The 20,383-nt window shown below is 34.2% G+C and overlaps 1 protein-coding gene across 5 annotated transcripts in view; it reads left to right on the plus strand.

Moving 5' to 3' along the window:
• The window catches only part of foxo (forkhead box, sub-group O), a 128,447-nt gene that overhangs the window by 84,420 nt on the left and 23,644 nt on the right, over nucleotides 1-20,383 (plus strand). For 3 of the 5 annotated variants that reach the window (XM_073083668.1, XM_073083665.1, XM_073083666.1), the window contains exons 3-4: nucleotides 18,677-18,859; nucleotides 19,531-19,631. In XM_073083668.1, coding sequence (XP_072939769.1) covers nucleotides 18,677-18,859; nucleotides 19,531-19,631 — 284 coding nt within the window. The remainder of the gene's footprint in view (nucleotides 1-18,676; nucleotides 18,860-19,530; nucleotides 19,632-20,383) is intronic. The other 2 variants (XM_073083669.1, XM_073083670.1) reach the window with 1 other exon arrangement.

Raw genomic sequence — 20,383 nt, forward strand, 5'->3', positions numbered from 1 at the left:
GTGTTCGCAACTATTTTTTTCATTGTTTAACCTAACGATTAGGCAGACGTTCTACCTGATGGAAAGTAGTAAACGCCAGCTATGGACTTTTACAACACCAGAGGAGTCCCCAATGCATCGCCGGTTTTGTATGAGAGCTCTTTTCGCACCTTTTTGTTCCGGGAATACCTCAGAAGCTCATTAAACATCTTACACGTTCGTGGCAAGAACGTCCTTGCAAACCGAACCGTGGAGGAACTTCTATTTCATAAAAAGTTAGAATCTCATGTATCTAAGTTTGTCCGAACATTTGACGGTTAAGTGCTAATGGATTTTAAAAGCAGCGTCGCTAATCTCTGGCGACACGTAGCGAGAGAAAGGCGGAGATTTCACAGAACCACCGAGCCGGAACGGACGGACAAAGGGCTTTACATTTTAATCGAAGCTACAAGTACAGTTTAGTAATCAGAAAGCGTTGCTGGTAGGACCTTCAACGTAACGCTGAAATGTTCTCACCTTCGTTTTATTTCTCTATCATTAGCTATTGCCTTATAAATTACATACCTAATAGACGTACGCCCGCTATTAATCAAATTTAATTAATTTATAGTACATTACAATACGAGGACGAAAAATTTTTTTCTGACAAGTGTGAGTTTGCAGGCCGAGCCGCAGGCGAGGACTGCAATCACACGAGTCAGAAAAACATTTTTCGTCCGCGTGTTGTATAAAATTTTATATTACGGGGTCGGAAATGGGGGTTTTGCGCACGCGAAGCGTGCGTAAAACGTCAATTTACGCACGCCGTGATATAAAATTAATTAATTTTAGTCACCAATTTGTCAATGTCATGCTTACAGAAAATGCCTAAATAACAAATATTAAAGTACAAATTAAGTACTAAAAGGGACAAATACAATTAACACACTCACACAAAAAGAAAAATACAAAACTTGCGTTTGGAACTGCTAGCAGGATCATATAATATTTAAATTTTATCATATTTAATGTTATTGTAATATTTGTTATTTTTTCTTGTTTTGTTTCGGTCATATACTTTGAACCAGCCGGAACTTTATGTTTTATAATAATATCTTTAATCCATTTATTCTTTAACTTTAATAAATCTTTCAAAAAGTCATAGATAGCCAGAACTATGATCATCTTAATCAAAATTATATCCATAACTCATACTGTTCTAACTCAATTTCTTCAAGAAAATTCGTAAGAGTAATCGGTATGTTATGACGGGACTGTAGACATGAAGAATTTCTTTATGTCATACTTTACTTTTATACGATTTACCAAAAGTTATAAAGACACCGTATAAGTCTGCTTGTTCTGTATTAAAGTATATCAAAAGTAGTAAAGCCTCTATAAAAAGTAGAAAATCTTTCCGTTTGAGAAATGTCTTCAAACTTGAATATAGGTACTACGTACATCTAAAGCATTTTTGTTTAATCCTTCACTAAGTTAAGCCCACTTATACAAAATTCGATATCCAAGGCTGAGGTTGAAATTCAAACCAAAGCAAGGTACCTCTGTGGTTCTAATTAAGCGAATCCATTGCATATTAAAACGTAATTACCACTTCCTTAAGTCGCGAAGGATATCGTGAGAAAAGTAGAATTTTATCCATATTATTCCAAAGGCGTGAAGTTTATGCCTTCTAAGTAGGTACGTAAGGCCAAAATCCTCCTTATTTTAAAGAACCGGGATATGGAGAAATTATTTTAAAATTTCTTTACAAGTGAAACAGCGTGAAAAGCTGTGTGTAATTCTAACCAATGACAAGATTATGTTGAAATGGAGTCTGATGTCAGAATAAGAACTTTAACTTTAGCAATATCTGAAGGTCTTAGTGATATAACACTATTGGTCTGTAAATTATAACTAAGGAACTAGAGTAAGATTTGACATTGTAACTACGTTCTGGTTTTATACGACAAAACTATGTCAATCTAACTTTTAAGATTATCACTTCCGCCTTCGCCTACTGACTGCCTTACCTTAAAGCTAGGGTTGCCAATCCCTCGAAATGGCCCTTTTTATTTTAATTCAATTAAATTTAATATTTTTATAAAATTAATATAAGACTTTTTTAAAGATCTTTCTTTTTCTATATAATATTGGTGAATCAAATAGGATTGTTTTTTTGCATTGTACAAATTGTAAAACTATTTCGTGGAAGTCCTTTGCAAGTGGTAATAGAAAAACACCTAACTCAAATTTTAAGAGGATAAAATTTTGTCTTCATTTCAAATGAAAGCAGCATCATAGAGCATACTTCAGGCCCATTCAGTGGTAGTGAAATATCAGTACACAGTAGTGGACATAAAAAGGTGCAGTCATGTTTTCATTGAGATTTAATAATACTTTAATAGATGTCATGTTATTGAAACTGCTACTGCTACAACCCTATTTTAAGCTTGCGTCCAGTGGTATTTCAGAAATAAAATACCTATACGAGGATTCTTTTTAAATGTCTATATGGGTATTACGTGTTTTATTCATTATACCTCAGATTGGTTGCATAAAACAATCTTGTATTCTTGTAAGCGCACCGTAAAAGCGGAGAAATGTTATTGAGTTTCTTTTTGATTATCGTAGTACTTGCTGAAGTGCAGTGCTGAGTTGCATTAAGATATAGTGAAACGTCCTCTATTTGTTTATTAATTCACAAAATACGGAACAATAATCGCAACGCTATAAACCTGAAATAGTTCTCAAATGCTATTGGCACACAAGCCGTTATTAATCGGATGCTGACAAAATTTGCGATAGAAATCACATCGCTGTACCTTACATAGCTTTTAAATCCCAGTGGTTCACAAGCCCGCACTGGCGTCGCGGTGGCGCGCGCTTCCCCCGCTGCGAAAAAAGTTGCAAGTCGGTTCCCGGCGCCGGAGAACATTCAAATTTATCGATTGTCGCTCATTACATCCCTCAAACCCACTCACCAACTTAGCCCTTCGAATCCCACATTACTTTTTATCCCCGAGGCCGTATCTCCTTTTTTCATCGCTGTTATTATTGTCCGTTAAACTTTAAGTGCTCGGCGGCTAACTTTCGATGTCTTCGTGATTTACGAGAGCGTTCCGAAGTGTTTTATCGAGCATAAATGTAAGTTCGCTACTTGTTGAGATTGAAGGTCGGGTCGTTATGATCGGTTAAGTACTTACTGGGTCAGTTTAGTGATGTTCATCAGCGATCTAAAATATAAATATAATATAATCTGGTCCGGGTTTATGGAGATTAAGGTTAGTCGATATCTGATAGTGTTCTAATATTGATCAGTTTAAAAATAAGCGTATAATTAAGTAAATTCAATTTCCGGTTTATTTTCAGTGAAAGCTTAATGAGCACCTCAATAAGACTAATTAAATCTTTGTTTATCGTAAATCTATTTTAGCCCAAATCGCAAAAAATACAAAGAAAACAATTTTAACTTACAGGCACTAATTTATCGTAATAACACCATGATCCATTCCCATTTGGTTATGAATGCACCACGAAAACGTCTTACTAAGTTACCGTCACCCAACATATCGCGAGGTATATCCGTACAGTAGTTTCGTACGTGGAGGGGGGCAATGATCCATTAATCTGGCGAAGCCCACGTGGCGCCGCCGATACCTGCCGACGCGACGCGCGGACGCCTATAACGACACGGATCGTACATTTGAAACATGTGCGAATGTAGCGTCAATCTGTCTAATGCTATAGAACTGTCTGTTGGTGTGTTTTGATTTAGTTTCGTTGTGATTTGGGTTAATGGTACTGATATTTGTTAACTCGAATAATAGGTGACATTTAAGTCGCAATTGTTAATTATAACAGTATATAGAATTTGTTTTATCTGAATACAAGACATTTTTTGTATAGAATATTAGTAATGGAGCCTATTACGTACCAATTTATAAAAAAGCTTAAAACTAGCGTTAAATTATTAATATTCTATAATTTTTTTTTATTTTTTGTGTTAAAAACTAGAAAGATAAGTTATGTAAAAATTGGAAAAACGAGATTACATAGTTTAAACTAGTGCTTAGTCTCATGTATAAATATTGTGCCGAACACAGTGTTCATTTCATACACATACAAAGTCGTGTGTAAAGTCTTGTGTGACATAAAGTTATCAAGTGCCAGTAATCGATTGAACATTGACGGTTTCACACACCCCATTTACCCCAACGTTTGACAAAGGAACATTTCCTTTAAACAAGGGGGTCGTAATATTTTCGCGGTGTAATACGATTTTAAACATTTCATTTACATACGTATAGGGATGGTGTTGAAGGGAAATTCAATAATAGAAATAGGAATCAAAAATATTGAAATACATATCGTAATTGAATGACAGTAAAGTAAATTATCACAAAAATTTAAGAATTTGGAGTCTGTTTTTTACATCTCAGTATTGTAAAACTATTTGTTTAAAGGGCTTCACGGTCCGTCTCAGAATGAGAGGTTAAGGTCATCACGTCGACCAATAGAGGGTTTGTATACTTCATACAACTTCCTTAAATTCTTAGAACAGAAGTACTCAGAACTCGCAGTCATGTGTTCCTATGTAGAACAAACGTTAGAAATCTATTCAAATTATTTTATTATTAGTATTGTTTTAATTAATTATTTTGTGTATTTTCATGATGTGCTAGTGTTGTAATAATAGTTCTTATTTTTATAGTCACTGGCTGGTACGATTGTATAAAAAACGGTCTTGACGTTCGAGTTCTATTTTGAGAGGGAATAACAAAAAGTAGTAATTTGTATTGGTTCAAGACGTAGTTTTCTTCTTTCACAAACAAGATTTTGACCTGATACATCGAGAGTCCGAGGTTCAAATTCCAGGTACTACATTAAGTTTGGTGGGTGACGAATGCGCAGCAGTAGAACATTATTTTCGGAAAAAAACCGTGCTTTAGGGTGACATAAAAAGTATTATAGGCAAAAATTGTGCTCTTTGTGGTAAAAAAATACTAAGCCCGTAAACCAGGCTTTTTAAAATCAGCCTTGCAATGCAGCCTACCAGTTGCAACCAAATACTCGTAACCATATCACACGGCAGTACAAATCCTTCCTTACTCGTAGCAATTTTCGGAAGCTTTGTCCGACGTTCGCTCAACGGCGTGTTTCCTGCCGGAAATAATATCATCTAAGGCTTCCGCCTCTTTATTGGTCATATGTAAAGCCTTTTGGACGCTACATTCGACTTTATTACCGTATGAGTAGGACGAGTTTTACGAGTCCAAGCGTGGTTAAGTGAAACGTAGCTGTTATATTCTGTTAACAAAGTCAAATTGTATATGTTTTATGTTAAATTCCCCTTCCCAAAATCCCACTGCTGTTCTAATTTGTGTTCTTGTTCTAGTGTGATTTGGTAAGGTGTATATGACGGACCGCATGCCGACAAATTAATGCCGCTTAATTTTCATAAATAAATCATTTAACTTTTCAGATTAATGATAATTCCAGCAAACATAATTATTAGTGATGACATACGAGTATGCTGTGTATTATTTTACATTTCTCTTAACTTGTATACAGTACCTATACGGTACTTTGTTGCATTACAATAAAAACTTTTCAATTCAGAAAAGCATTTTCACTTAGAATAGTAGCGTCGTATGATAATTGTGGCAATTCACGTGCCGCAATTCACTAAGTGGAATATTTTACTTATCCTTCTGGCGTTCCGCGCGGCACGGCCACCTTCTAACTTATATATTGGGAGATACATCACTCGCATTCATTATTTTCACAACTCACCCGCTTATCGATGAGAGATCGAACAACTCGTATGTACTCAATGACATACGTAGACTTGACGCATCGAGGTAACTGACCCGCTATCGCGATCGAACGCGATATCTGTCAAGGTGTCCGATTTTGGTTTAGATAAAGTTTACTCAATGTTTCGAAGCATCGAAATTCGGCGTTCGAAATACGAATATTGAATTAGAATGCAATCGTACGCAATGCATCACCGTCGATCGCGGAAGTGGTGGCGTCGCCCGCCACCCACTCCACGCAACTCTGTCGCTATATTTCAATCCCTGAATTGACACATTGCTCTTTTGAAACCGTAAACTTTCACGCGAAAACTTTAACCTGTCGTATTTACCTAAAGATATTCCCAGCGAAACAGATAGCGCGAGCTATTTGACGAGTGAAACTTATAGATAGGTCACGCCGTAACCGGTGTGGAAGTTTTCACATAAATTGGCGGTCATTCGACGCGAATATGCTGACTGAGGGAGTAACAAATATGCCAAGTTGGGTTGTTATAACAGCGATATGTAAGTTTTGTGATACTTCGCCATTAAATTTATGGAAACGACGGTCGAGATTACATCGCACTTTCTGAAAGCTTTACGTAATTCTCCACGCGCTGTCATCCCAGATAGGTATCAGAGATTTCCCGATTGTCCGACTAATGCGAGTGATAAATCGAGATGAAATTTTATGGCACTTGTAAAATTTGTCTGTCCAAAATGTTCAAGTGAAAAATTGGATCGTAATCTGTCAAACGGTCGCCTAATTGTAATTTAATTAGGGAGCAGTTTTCACGCGTGGGAGGCGGCGCGACAAAGCCGCGTTAAAATGATTAATTTTTGTGAAGCATCAAGGTGCCGGCCGCGAATGCGTCTTTCCGTCCGACGATTAATCTTGCTCCGTGCAAACACCACTCCCAGCACCATTGTACTGCGTTCCCGGTATTTTTTCTGTCTTATACAATACCATTAAGAAACTGCCACCGCTAGTTGCCCGCTCTTCCCACCATCTCATCGTTCGCCATTGAAGGATTGAAAAGGTGTTTGCGTTCCGCGGGAAAAATAGATCACCCCTCGATTTTAAAACATTTTTCGTCATCACATCACTTAGGCTTCGATAGTTATTACGGCGAGAATGAAATGTTTTAATTTTCCATCGTCATTCAGTTACAATGGATCTTACTAAAGCGTATTTCATACAGTCATTCCTTGTTCATTCAAATGAAAAGTTTCCATAGCGGTTTCACCCTAACATTTCGATGCGAGTTTTTACAAGTTTGCTAATTTATAAACGCCTAATATTACGAAGATAAGGATTTCCAAACCGGGATAAGACGTTGAATTATGCATATTCTTATGGGCATTTAAGCTTTTGTGTGAATAAGTATTTTTTTAATCAGTATATAATATATATAGACTTTGGAATCTAAAATATAATAATAGGTAAATACGGACAAACGCGTAGGCGCAGTCGGAAGATTTTCGATAACGGTGTGTATATATAAAGTTTCCCATTAGCATTTAAATTATCGGAATTCTGGACGGGAGGACGGAAAGCGAGTCCTTATCATATCTCATTTTCATCATAAAAAGCCAATATTGGCACACCGTGGAGCGTCTTAGGTGGGGTCAAGAGCGGATTGTCGGATTTAGATCTGGGCACACGCCAACTTCGAGCCATTCCATCTCCGTGCCGGTTCACACAAATTAAATGTACTTACCATCGCTCAAGTTAATTAGTCTTCATTTACAAGGAGCGATTTGAGAAGTATTTTTATGCGACTGACTAATGACATCATATATGAAGTGCAGGTTTTACTCGTTTACTTATTTCTTTATTTCATAACTTACTATAATTACTGATTTTTTTAAGTAGTTACTCTTTTATTTCCTTAAAGAAATAATTAAAAAAATATTATCAAAATATATCACAGTGTAGATATGCGTGTAATGGGTAAAATTAATAACACAAGGAGGATTGAAACATCTTTCTAAAACCACTTATATAATTTAAATTAAACAAAAAATCACTGAAACCGCACTTGCAAATTCATTTTACGTTCACGGTTTAAATATCAATAGACTATAATATTATAAGTGTTTGCCAAGGGTTAAAACAATATGAAAATATTGTAGGTAATGAGCTCAGACTTAGGAAGCGCTAGAAATAACCATTGTGTGAAATCCGTTTAGCATCATAATTGTTCATTAGTAAACGCTGCAGTTACTGGAAATTTATAATAATTTATATGAATGCCTTAGAACACTAAGTTATTTATTTAGCTATACCTTGTAGCCATACAGAGTAGGAAATGGGATAATGAGTGATTTTAGTAGGTTTCAAGATAGATTCCAAGGTTCGTACACTTTTAAGTACGAGACTACAATAAATAAAAAGCCGACACAATTATGAATATAAGACACTATTACATGATTTTTACAAAACTGTTTTAATTTATCTTTAAAGTAAATCATGTAAGAAAAACAAATAAAATACGTATGCGTGAAGTATATAAAAACTGCCGTCATTTTTACGTTCAAATTATCCACTTTGACACACTTCTTGTCGTAACATATGTAATCTTTTAACTTTATAAAACTAACGAGAATGTCCAAGCATTTACGAGGCAATAAAAAGCTTGGCGAAGTAGCAATATTTATTTTAGTAAGTTCAAAAATAAAATGAAACAATCCAGCCCAATTAAAAGATCCAGCAAAGTCAAAGTTTGTGTGACAACTAGATAAAACATAGAAAGTAATAATTATGATTCTTTTTATTTTTATCGGTCAAGCACAGTTTAAATCTTTTTTTAATTAAGAAATAGCTTAAATACGTATGTAGTTATCAGGAACTGCACTGCGAACAAATCACTGGCTATCGCTAGATATATGTTACTGTTAATTACCTGAGTTACTGTAGGAAAGTTCCAAAGACTTCGATAAAAGGATAAAATAAGGATTTGTTTTACTGTGTAATGAACGAGAAATACATTAATAGATATTTCTATTTATTTCATATGTTTTCCACTATTGGAAATGATTTCTTCCCGGAAGTATATTTCATCACATAGCTTCATTGCGCGTTGGCCGACATACAATTTTACATTATAAGCGATGATATTTATATTTTCCTCAAAATATAACCAATCATATACAGGGTGAATTTTTCAAACGGGCCTTCAGGGCCAAATCCGAAACTATAAGGATTAGCGAAAAATGCTGAAAGGAGTTACGAGGCCGATTTTGATAAAAACTAAAACTGCATCATTACTTTTTTAAAATAACATTTTTCCTAGCCGGGAATCGAACGAGTTCATTTTGAAAAAAAATACACCCTCTATATTATTCCACTATCTGATAGTGTTGCTTATAAGGATCAAAATCTGGGAAGTAATGATAAATGACAAACTAAAGAAAAAGCCTCAATTTTAAGAAAATACATATTTTTTCATATTAATTTGGCAGTTAAGTTCCCGCCATTCATCAATTTAAACATTTCGCGTATTAACAATTTTTCTGGCTCAATGCTTCAAATCATTCGAAATGGTGGTTTTGTTCTTTAAGAACTCATATTTTTATGACCGACTTAGTTAAGGTTACTTTTAGGACCATTATAATAGATTTAACTTGCTATGGGCGGAGTTTCGTTTAATACAGATGTAAAATTGACAATTTGCGAGAATGTCTTTTTCGAGTCAAATCCGAGTGATAACTGAACAAAGAGATATAGAAAATCATATTAACTGTTTAAACAATAAAAAAATATTATTTAATCACTTATCTATTTTTATTAAAAAATAAACCCTGAAAACGGCGGTAATTTATTTGACAAACTATTACTTTCTCATACTAAGCCGCAAGTCACGGTTATAACATCGAATAATTAGTTGATTAACCGACAAATTCTTTAATGGTATGACTTATACATGTTTCTAAAGAATTATACATAAATCATTTGTTATGTATAATCCTTAAGGATTAGTATGGCAATGTATGGAAAAATATGTATTTTCTTCAAAATTTGTCTTTTCCTTTATTTTGTTACATAACATTACTTCCCAGAATTTGATCCTTATAAGCGACACTATCAGATGGTGGAATAATATAGAGGGTGTATTTTTTTTCAAAATGAACTCGTTCGATTCCCGGTTAAGGAAAATGATATTTTAAAAAACGAATGATGCAGTTTTAGTTTTTATACAAATCGGCCTCGTAACTCCTTTCAGCATTTTTCGCTAATCCTTATAGTTTCGAATTTGGCCCTGAAGGCCCGTTTCAAAAATTCACCCTGTATATATATAATCAGTTACACAACCTTGAGAAATATTTCTGTGTACCTAGTATAAAAGGATACTTACAAAACACATCCTCGTTATCAAATCGCTTGACGACAATTTAATCAACAGATCCCCTTGAAGATCATGACAATAAATTAATGTTTTAATAACATTTCTAATGTATACCCCTGATCTTATGCAGGTTATCGCCGTTTATGATAAGGCTAATTAAATTTAATTGGTTTAAATTTGCTAAATTATAATTGCTGTTTCAATCTAAAATTAAACACTGATCAAACTTAACTTCATTCCGATCAAACTTACTTATAGATAGATATCTATTGCCGTCATTTAGAAATAATACACGATTTAATCAAAACAGCAGCTATAAAACGTATGATCAACTGTTTATTACAAGATAAAAAAATATCTTTTACTCGTACATACTTCTGCTCCATTTTATTTATCGTTCATAGAAATTTTGATAATTTAACACATCATTTTAAGAATTTAATGTATGCAAAATGTGATTTACTTTATATTTTCTAAATTTTTCGAGGAATAAATGTGATAGAGTCAACTCGAAAGTCAGATCCTAAAAATAGTCCCGCAACGTTTACAATGTTCGTTATATTTTTTGTTGGCATGTTCTGGTGGGCGTCTATTTTGCCTACATCTTACACCTCAGCACGGGACATTAGTCGGAACATTAACGTGATTTATACGGACCCCAGATATAAATCCAAGAATCTGTGGGTTCGAGTTTCGAGCACGCCTGCCGAATTTTTCTGCTACTTAACATTGAATGAATTCCTCTTTCCGCTTCTTCATATGGGAGCTTATTTTATTTTGTTTTGTATTCGTTTTATATTGGATATGTTGCATTTAGTAATTTGGTAATTATTTTTAATGTGCGAAAAGAATATTGCACACAGAATTCATATTATTGTTTTTATATTTACGTTCTTACGTCTTTTTCACGTTTTCCGTTCACGCTTGTGTAATTTGATTTCAATCCGGTCTTATGATTACAAATTAAATGACTATTAATAAATTTCCTTGGAATATCTCACGATGCGTAGGCGAAATGTTTATCTCCTAATCATATTGTATTAACCACATTGAAAGATGGGCGGGAAATGATTCGTAATGACGTATTCAAATCAGGCTCACTGGAATCCGACCCCAGTTCAATTGAATTACGAAAATTTCAACGTTTTATTAAGTTAAACTTTGCTGCGGCGGCTCTAAGTGAATTTATTTATACTTAGTTATCGGCTCCTGGAAAAGTCATCTTGCTAACGTTTCGGTAAGTTGAATAATTAAATTTGTCACTGGCGGTTGACACGACAGCGGATTTTCTTCCAAATTTTCAGTGCCGTCACGTCTATGGCTCTCCCCATCACCCTCCTATTGTGTAATCGTGATTCTCTGATTTGAATTATTTATTGTTTGATTTCACACTTCGGGATTATCTGAATGGATTCGGTTTTAGACTAACTCGGGATGAATAATGAAATTAACGAAGTCAACTCGACTCGAAACCGTCGTAATTTGAATTGTTCATGACGAATTGAATACAGGTACCTACTAGTACCTATAGGAAAATGTTAAATGTAAATTTTAAAAAGGATATTATAATATCGTTATAAATTGAGACGCCATTTCGTAACTGTTCGTAATTCAATTCAGCTATAACAGCACTAAATTTTTGTATGCGCATTCATTCAAGTTTGACGCATTTTCTGAAGATATACAATACATAAACTACAGGATGTGGCCTGTTGCACACTTGTTTCCATTAAATATTTATAAACCTTTTTTCTATCCACTTAAAATCGTTTTTCTATACAAACGAAACTACGTTTCTGATATGGAAAGCTTACTCTTTACTAATGTATTTCAATTTCACCTATAGGTACCTAAGGTTATTTTTAGCATGCAATCCATCTGATGTTTAATTGTCACTGCCAGTAATCAACCTTCTATAAGTGTGTTTCATTTAATTTTATGAAAAATCAACCGTGTCATTAGCGGAACTTGGAAATTGTTTTGCCATTTTCAAGTGTCAGTTATAATATTTTTACATTCAAAACGTCGGTTAATAAATAGTTTTCGTAGCTTCACACAGAGTGTAAACAACAGAGGATAAATAATCAAAGTGAAGAGAAAGCCGTGTTAATATTGTTCCGTTTGTTGACAGTATAACTGCAGCATTAATGCATTCTGAAGGTCCGACATGCACGCGCCTGTAGTATTACCGTAAGGACTGCTTTCGTTAGGATAATTTAATAATATTTCATTTATACAAGGTTTTACGTAGTACCAAAACATAATGATATAGGTAGAGACTTGATATAAAAATAAGTGACTTTTCTCTACATTAGGACTAATTTATATTTTTAATGCGTTTAATTGATGAATTATAGGAAAACAAAACAAAAGTTGGTATTCTTAAAAGGTAAGACGCGTGACGATAAGCAATATCTAACGGATATGCGTAATTTCAAATCATATTCTAATTTATATTGCGCACTTAACAAGTCACATCATCTATTTTTATCTCTGTTTGTGTCCTATTTTGTACTTGAAATTTCCGCCAACCTGTCCTATTTTAAATCTTAAAGATGGCAACACTAGCGTTTAGTGTGTCGCACACTGTCTTACTGAATTATTCAAAGGGAACTGAAATATTCAAGTGCTCCAGGTTTATTTTTTAAAAGATTCCGGTTTGAAGGTTAGTGATAGATTTTTGTATACCATTTAGAGTATACATAATTTAATTATTTTATTAATGTATACAGTTTTGATGGTCAGCAACTTATTTTGTCGCAATTTTCAATAATTCAAATAAACAGATTAATAATAAGATAACTTTTTATTTGTTATAAAACAATCGTGTATAGCAAAATCAAAGTTGGATTAAAAAAAATGTACTATTATATACTTCATTTAAATACGGAAATACATTTAAACATATTTTAAATAAACCTAATTCAATAAACTTAATATATAATATTCAAAGCAACAGAGTAGGTCATATTCTTAAACTTTAACCTATATTTAAACATTAAACGTTCAGAATCATCTATCCACGATCGGAATGAACCCTCAATCAAGCCATTCAGGAATTGTTTCACTAAGACCATAAACTGCGGAAATCATAAGCCATTCGGTTCGAAGATTGCGTAACACGATATTATAGCGGTGGAAATTCGACAAAATTTAAGTCGGTGGAGCATTAAAGGGGATGGCATAGAACAGTGACACCCAACCTTCTTCTTTTAAGGCCCGCTTTGATTCAGTGACATAGTCAACATGTTTATATGTTGCAGCGTATATCAATTTGCCTGAAAATATTTATATCGGTATAAGCAGCTTTTCTTTAACTAAAATTTAAAATGTTAATTGTATTTCCACAATCATTATTTTGAATCGTGTGAAACAGAGATAGTTTCAAATGTTACAAGTATCATAATGTTACTAAAGGAAAAAAATAAAATAATTAACAAGTATTTTTGTATCGATTTTGTAAAGAGATAAATCGATTTTCAAAATAACAAGTATTTTTATTGATATTAGGTACTTAATGCTTTTCCTTTATCTTTAAAGAAAATATTTTTAAGATAATAACAGTTTTCGAACAGGAACTAACTACTCTTAATTTCAAACTTTAATTTGTACGGGACCTTACAATGCGGGCCGCACGTTGAATACAAGGGGCGTAGACGGTTAATTCACCCCATAAGGGTCGCCCTGGCGCCACCGATCCTACCGTAGACAAAATTCTAAGTACGATGTCTCGCATTCTCTTCCCTCGTGACTTCTTTATAAAAGCATACTGGATGTGATTTGCGAGAAATTAAATGATACTCAATGGTATATACTTCGAGACTTATTTTTTTTAAAAAAGGTTGTACCTATGCAGTTATTTATTACTTATGCTATTGACGTTATTTTTTAAATTTAATTTTTGTCTCTTCCACTTTTCTAAAATGTCACAATCGTTTTTAATCAGACTTATTTCTCACGTTAATTTTTTTTTGTGGAAATAATATTCTTCCTTTTATACTTGTCTACGTATATTTTTGTTCTCACATTGCGGCCTAGCTCCCAACCCAACAACTATTATGAGTTTCGTTGTCACATCCAGAAAATATTATCCCTTGTCTTTCTTTTATAAAGTAGCGCATTCAGTACCCGTTCAATCTTCACTGGAGCGTAGAGAAATACGGCCGTATGAACCATAATATATGCGGCCCAAAAAAAAACAGGTAAATTACATAGAAACCTACGTATTACGCACGTGATGTCACAGTGGCAGAAAATTCGATTAGCTTTTTCGTACGCGTCATACTGCGCACGAGGAAAGTTTAATTCTAAAATAATAAACATAGAAATTGAATTAATGACAAATTCATTTATATTTTTTTATGATTTCCATTTTCTCCAATTACACGTTCTGCTATTGAGTTTGGTAGGTACTTGTCATTGATATAATTTAATCAAATCAGAATTAAAATGCGAAATGTTATTATTTCACACTGCACTACAGTCATAATATCTAAGTTAAATCGGGATTATAACTGGATTTGTGTCAGTGAATTAAACCAGGCAAGATCAAGGATTATGCCTTGGAATTTCGTGTTCTTTTGTACTTCGGGATAAAAGTAATAAGAACAGCCATATAAATAGATGTAACGATGTTTAAAGTATAAAAATAAAAAAAACTTACCGTTGCAAACTAACCGTTTGCAGTTACGACCACTTTGGTGAAACAACTCGGTGACTTGTCGCCAACCTATATTCATACATCCATAAATTATATCACTGGGAATAAATCAGGTACACGTTCCAGCCTATAAATTAATCCGGGATTACGTTAAAAGAGAAATAACTATTCGATAAATTCAGCCAATTACTTAGATTGCGTGTGGGCGGCAAAATGACTGGGGTCTTTATATTTTGTAGCTGATACTATACGAGTGTTGCGCCTCATATTTTCAGATAAATGTATCGTTTCGAATCGCGTGTGCGGATTTTATATCAAACAATGTAATATTAATTCTTCCGATTTTGAGACAGTAGAATTCATTTTATTAGTTTGTTGCCCGATATTTTGAATGTGTTAATTCAGTCAGAATAGCGGCTATCATAACCTCAACAATTACTTACATTTTGTTTGATGGATTAATTTTAGCATGATTTTTCTGTATCAAGACTCTTGCCGTAATATTATTACAAATGGTGCAAAACCTTCAGAAATCTCAAGAATAGGTATAACATAACACGCACATCAATAAATTGTAGTACATTATTGGCTCAAGAACTTTAATTAAGTAATTTACCCGCGAACAGACAGACAGACGTAAATAACGTACATAAATAGAGAGATTTATCCAACAAAAATGGTGTCGTTCGAGCAAGAGCTACACTACAGTTAATAGACTCGAGCAATTCGCAGTGAGGGCTCCTGGCGACAGATCCATCAAGGCGTCGACAGGCCATTTGTTGCGCGTGTTCACGCTTGACAAATCGCGCGACTTGGCCACATTTACTGGATTTATGTACCAACACTACCAACCTAACCCAATTGTTACATTACCAACGTCTAATTCCTTCGTAATATTGCAGAAACAAAGAGCTTTCTCGGGCTATTAATTTGACGTACTTCTGTGTGTGGATTTTCAAAATAAGTTACAATTAAAATAGCTAATCCAGCACAAGTTCTGCCTTTTCCGGTAAACGGATTTTGCGATGGCTTAATTTTTAAGTTTACAAATGTAGTAAATAAATAATTACGCACTGTTATAGTTGAATTTTTGTTCTTAATGTATCTTGCATATTTTTAGTAATGGATAGGTAAGCCGATTAAATTTTCGTGGTCGTATCCTCTAGGATACGTATACAACAATCAACAACAATCTTAAAGAAGTCATAACACAAACTGCTTACGCTACATCCTTTCCGACACACCACTATTTCAAACTAGAATAAACGCACGCTAAAAACCACGGTATTGCACCACAGTATTCCTGTATTTGTAAAAACTATCATAAACATTAAAAGCGTAGTAAGTATACCTAAAAATGCAAAGTGATCCTGCGCTACAACTCATATTTATTTATAATAAAAGGTCAATCCTTATCCCCGTAGATGCGTAGAAAATACAAGACGTAATAGATGGACGTTAAAAATTCGAAAAGCTGCGACACCATGAAATTCATGCGACTTAGTTTGAAAGTCGGATCGGTCGATGGATCTAAAATTTTCCATCGTAAAAGAGGGCACTGCATAAGTAATATGACGATGATAAGTGGACGACAGTAAGACTAATATGGATAGATCCACGCATCTTACTCGTGGATCGTTTTGTGCTGTTTGATCCAATTTTATTGAATTACTTACCTATTTTCGAAATGTTTTGTTTTGACTTGTTTTTAGGTGGTTTACTTTTCTTGGCATAAAAAGGTATTACTACAACGCCATTTCATGGCTTCTACGAGTAGATTTAAAGTTGATTACCTACTCGATTCCTATTTTTTTTAGACTTACGTGTAGAAATTGATAATAATTATTAAATGAATCAAAAATTGCACTACGAAGCACTTTAAACTAAGACTAATATACAAATATTATCAATTATCTATAAGTAGTAAAAATATTGAATGAAGTGAAGAGGGATATCTAACTTAATTAGTTAAGAATAAGTTATAAATAAATGTACAGATAAAAATACAATTACAAATTTTAATTAAATGAGAATTAAATAATTAATAAAATATAGCAAAATATAATTAAACTATACAACTTGCAGCGAATTAAGCCGTCTTAATTATCTCGAAAATGTAAGAAATACATGTTGGGTTCTTACTATATTTATTGTTCTTATAGTAAGTCCTTGCATTCAGTTATGCGCAGTTTGGTGCAGTGTTGAAGGTTTTTATGTAGTTGAATTTATTGCATACATTTTGAGTTCAAATTCGTGATACGTCATCGACATTTCCACGCGTAAAACGATCGGTGCACGGGAATGGGACGTGTTTCACTTTGGCCAAGTAACTAGAAGCGACTCAAAACTGACGGATAAATAAAGGAAATTAAGAGAGAAAAGATCAAGTATAAGATAATATGCCTTCGAATCTCAACTAATGAACGAGGTGTAAACAAATTTAAATGAAATGAGATGCATTAATTAGAAGTCAAACAAATTGCCTATATTGCAGGCAAAACAAATTGTTTACAAGACATTTAGTAGGTTCTTCATCCAGTTTAGGTTTGTAAGTTTACTTTAAAGGTATTACTGCATTTTAAGGAAAACACTAATCGATCGATATAAAAGCAGTTGCCGTAACAGAGAATCGAATTGAATTTCATAGTTGGATAATCGGCGTTAAATATTATGTTGCTGGAGCATTCTTGGCGGCTGACTTTTTACGGCTATTATTTCAGGTATAAATTGTTGATAAGCCGGATTATTAACGTTATAACTAGATGATTGACAGGAAGGCTGTTTATTTTTATAAAACAGGTTTCGGACTCTGTACAGGTACATTTTGTTGTTATCGTGTTTTATAGTACCTACATATCTGTGCGGAATATCTTTTATCGCATGTCGTTCATGTGTTTTTAGTGTGGCAAGTCAGAACGTTCACTCGACACCTATGTGAAATTCCTGTGATTTACGAAAGCTGCAGAGGATCCATAATTTATGCATCCGAATTCCCAACAGAGAGCTTCGGATAGATAACATTCCTGTTAAATTATCCGTGAAAAGCACTGAAACATTCGATATCTCACAAACGAGTTTTTCCATGGTTTTTATGATTTAGTGGAAAAATTCACATATTTACATGGACAGAGAGCTTTCCAAGTAAGTGGCAGTTCTCGCTGGGCACACAGATATTATTTATGGACTCTTTTATTGCTAAACTTCATTCGTTGCTGTGGTTGCTTTTATTCCTTCTACGGGAAAAAGTTGCGAGATTTTATTGCCGGTGTGAGATAGGATACGTTATTGCACAAACTTTCAGTGGTGGTCGGAATTAAAAGAGATTTTTTGTGGTCATCTGTCCTCGCTCAGATATGATCGTGAGGCGTTCCTACACTTTATTGCTGGTTATTTTTAGCTCAATTCAAACCGCTTCGTTCGTTCCACCTTAATATTGCTGCGTAGTAAACTACTACGCGTACAATGTCATCCAGTCAACCACTTAAATGATTGCGCGAAATATTTTTTATTGACATTGCTGCAAAGATACAGCAAGGTTCATTAACCTTGTCGATATTTCAAACAGGAAATATATATATTTAATCAAATGCTATTTAAATCATGTTATAATGGATATGTGTATATTTTTTACCGTGCAATGGTCTTACTACTTTTCAGTACGATTGTAAAATATCCAATTAATTTGGTGTTTGATTCGTGATCCGGTACTCATAACCGGTATTACACAAGAAAAAAAAGCGTGAGGCTGTACGATACGAATACGAAGAGAAAAAGTCAATAAAATTTAATAAACATAAAACTGATAAACGATCGCCACAACTCGAGCCCAAATTACAATAAATAAGCTTAACAGCTTTACCAATTGCGCCGACATTGACCAAACGGATAATTAACGAGCATTTCTCTTACAGAACTCAATCCGGCACAACCTGTCTCTGCACAACCGGTTCATGCGGGTCCAAAACGAGGGTACGGGGAAGTCGTCCTGGTGGATGATCAACCCGGATGCGAAGCCGGGCAAGTCGGTGCGGAGGCGCGCCCTCTCGATGGAGACGTCGAAGTGTGAGAAACGAAGAGGAAGGGTAAAGAAAAAGGTACTAGTATGTAATCGGTACTAGTATCTTGTTTTTAGGTTTAATATAGGTACGATGATAGACAAAGTAACTGAATAGAGATTACACGAGACCAATATTATTTATGATTTGATATTACTGGAGACAATTTAATATGAAAAACCATTTTTAAGAATAATATTGACCGCAACTATTGAGTATCGCATCATAATTTCAAACTACCTATTTATAAGTCCATGGTTACTTTATCTATTTAAGAGAGCCAACCAGGCAGAAATACTAGTCTTTATGGAATATCACTTGAAAAACTGCGCGTGGATGTTAAACACAAATATATAAGATGAATTGCTGAAGGCTATGTTCAAGTATGGGAATTTCAGATCCGTTCAGTTTCTATCTGGAATCGTTTTAATTTGCCATATCGCAGAACATATTTACATAAATGACGCGCTACTTACTTTAATTATTACAGTATTTTAATTAAAACGTTGACAAAATAAAGCCCCCATATTGTTCTGATATTTATTTTAGTTCTCTCGTTTATTTTTTCAAAATCTTACCTGAATTCTTTGATTTTGTAATTTATAAAGGTGAAGTAAGTTTGAAGGAATCAAGAGTGATTTATTTTTATCTTACTCTGTATTCAGTCTTCCCAGGCACATTACAAACGGTAAATAAATTTGGGTCTACAGGCAGAACAATTAAAAAACGGTGTGACAGCCGACGCAACACCCAGCCCTAGCAGTTCAGTTTCCGAGAGCTTCGACAACTTTCCAGAGTCACCACTGCACAGGTAAATTATTCTCACAACTATATCATCATACTTATCAACTAAATAGGAAGTAGCCAAAACGTTACCATTAGCTTGCAATAGCGAAACTTTAGATTATTATTAGACGCTCGACTAGTTGCTTCGAATGATAAAGGAATATTTAAAGCCACAGATGTATAAAACTTTGCAAAAATGTGGCACCAAGCCAATAATGTTAACGGACATGAATGTCGTGGGCCGCGATACTAATTCGACTTTAAAGGCATAATAATTTACCTATACGGGTAATGCAATTGCGAGTTGTGCCAAAACCACAAATATCCCACAATATCTCATTGGAATAATGTTAGTTCCTTCAAAGTATTGAAATTTTACGACTAGTAGACAGAAAGTGCGGCACGCATGAAACATCCACTTTATAATAAAACTATCGGCATAAAGCATCGTTGACCAGGCTAATAAAATTGAGTTATGGGAACACTGTTACTTTGAGATAAAAGGTTTAAATCATTCACAACCATTAGATGATGAGTTATGCGGATGCTGAATCTCGTCATTTCGCGGATATTTAACATTTTTATTGCCGCATATCTGTCCGGATTACGGACATAATTGACATTTATTTTGGACAGTTTGCGTCCCCATTGTATGAAGGAGTATCCCATACCACAAGTCAAATAAAATTATTTTTTGTCATAGCGTTGCGGTCATAAAAATATTTCTACGCTGACCATTTAACCCGTTATGATGATCGCTTCATTTGACATTCAGAC

The sequence above is a fragment of the Epargyreus clarus genome, unplaced genomic scaffold, assembly GCF_041222505.1.
Source record: "Epargyreus clarus isolate Ecla_fem2 unplaced genomic scaffold, WU_Ecla_fem_2.2 ptg000019l, whole genome shotgun sequence".
In the NCBI taxonomy this organism is placed as follows: domain Eukaryota; kingdom Metazoa; phylum Arthropoda; class Insecta; order Lepidoptera; family Hesperiidae; genus Epargyreus; species Epargyreus clarus.